Source organism: Agrilus planipennis, unplaced genomic scaffold (genome assembly GCF_000699045.2).
Source record: "Agrilus planipennis isolate EAB-ADULT unplaced genomic scaffold, Apla_2.0 scaffold2471, whole genome shotgun sequence".
Taxonomy (NCBI): Eukaryota; Metazoa; Arthropoda; class Insecta; order Coleoptera; family Buprestidae; genus Agrilus; species Agrilus planipennis.
The window spans coordinates 1-1,111 of NW_020441122.1; the positions used below are offsets into that span (position 1 = coordinate 1).

The 1,111-nt window shown below is 28.8% G+C and overlaps 1 protein-coding gene across 1 annotated transcript; it reads right to left on the reverse strand.

Moving 5' to 3' along the window:
• Positions 1–30: 30 nt before the first annotated feature.
• LOC108743671 (alpha-tocopherol transfer protein-like) lies at positions 31–1,093 on the reverse strand. Its single transcript, XM_025980003.1, has 4 exons — positions 947–1,093; positions 653–756; positions 403–562; positions 31–325 (listed from the first exon to the last, which is right to left on the reverse strand). Exons 2-4 carry the CDS (start codon positions 750–752, stop codon positions 31–33), a joined length of 555 nt encoding a protein of 184 aa, XP_025835788.1. The 5' UTR covers positions 753–756; positions 947–1,093.
• Between the last annotated feature and the right edge of the window lie 18 nt (positions 1,094–1,111).

Genomic DNA, 1,111 nt, shown 5'->3' on the forward strand with positions numbered 1-1,111 from the left:
ATAGACAATCTTTAACCCCCCTTTTTGGGTTTAATTAGCGACCGAATAAAAGAAATAATAATTATGTACCTGAGTATATTGCATATACTTTTTTAATAAATGTAGTGAAACTTTAGATATATGTCGCAAACATAGTCCTGACATGTCGAATATAGGTACTTCCCCGTCTGGCAAGTTGATGTCTGTTAGCATACGCAAATCAGAAAACATGAAAAACGTTTTCAGCGAATCAGCGTACACAAATTTGTCAGGGTCTGGATCACAAAGTCTGTAAATGAAAACCTGATAATTGTTGTCTGTATAGTTTGGTAAAGGAACCATGTCTCTAAAAATAATTGATAATAAAGAATTAATTATCGAGAAAAATGTGTAGGTATGCCAAGCATTAGAATTTGTACTAACGATGTTTTTATGATGTTTTGAATGGACGGACTAAGTGGGTCTCTATTTTCAAAAATTTCTGGAGTTTGAGACCTAATTGTAAAACACAAATCTATCAGACCTTTAGCAGTCTCTACGCTGTTATTACAGCAGTTGAGAAATCTTTTTAGAAATGTATCATCTGTAAAAGTTGATTTATAGTTTAGATTTGCAATTAAATAATAATCTCTTTTTTGTAATGTAAGAGTACAAAAAAGTTTTTAATTCTTACTTATATTTTGAGGTAAATACTCTTGCCTTTCAAGCCATTCTCTTAGTGCATGTAAATGATGTTCTTCCTGATCTTTGTCTGGTTTTTCATCCATTCCCATGTTTCTATAAATACAAATGCTTATAATAACAAATCATTCTTAAACTACTGTACAGGGCGTTTTCAATATGAGTCATGTAGAATTATTTCATTTATATTTACAATCTGATAGTTTATAAATTTAAATATTTATAGGCTTTCATATTAAAATAATTAAAAGAATTCTTATTTATTACTCTCATCATTTATACTCACAGAAAAATCTAAAATAATTCGAACAAAGAATTTTTTTGAAATTACTCCAAAAATGAAATATCCTGATATTTGCTTGTCATTTTTCATTAATTTAACTTCGTTCGCTGGGTTTTTGACGAAACATTTTGACAAAACAGTAAATTCAAAATTACTTACACTTGTTTT

Coding starts and splice junctions, on each gene's coding strand:
- LOC108743671 (XM_025980003.1), bottom strand. CDS start 752: ATGGGAATGGATGAAAAACCAGACAAAGATCAGGAAGAACATCATTTA. Junction 563..652: donor GTATTTACCTCAAAATATAA/GTAAGAATTAAA, acceptor CAACTTTTACAG/ATGATACATTTCTAAAAAGA. Junction 326..402: donor CAAAACATCATAAAAACATC/GTTAGTACAAAT, acceptor AATTATTTTTAG/AGACATGGTTCCTTTACCAA.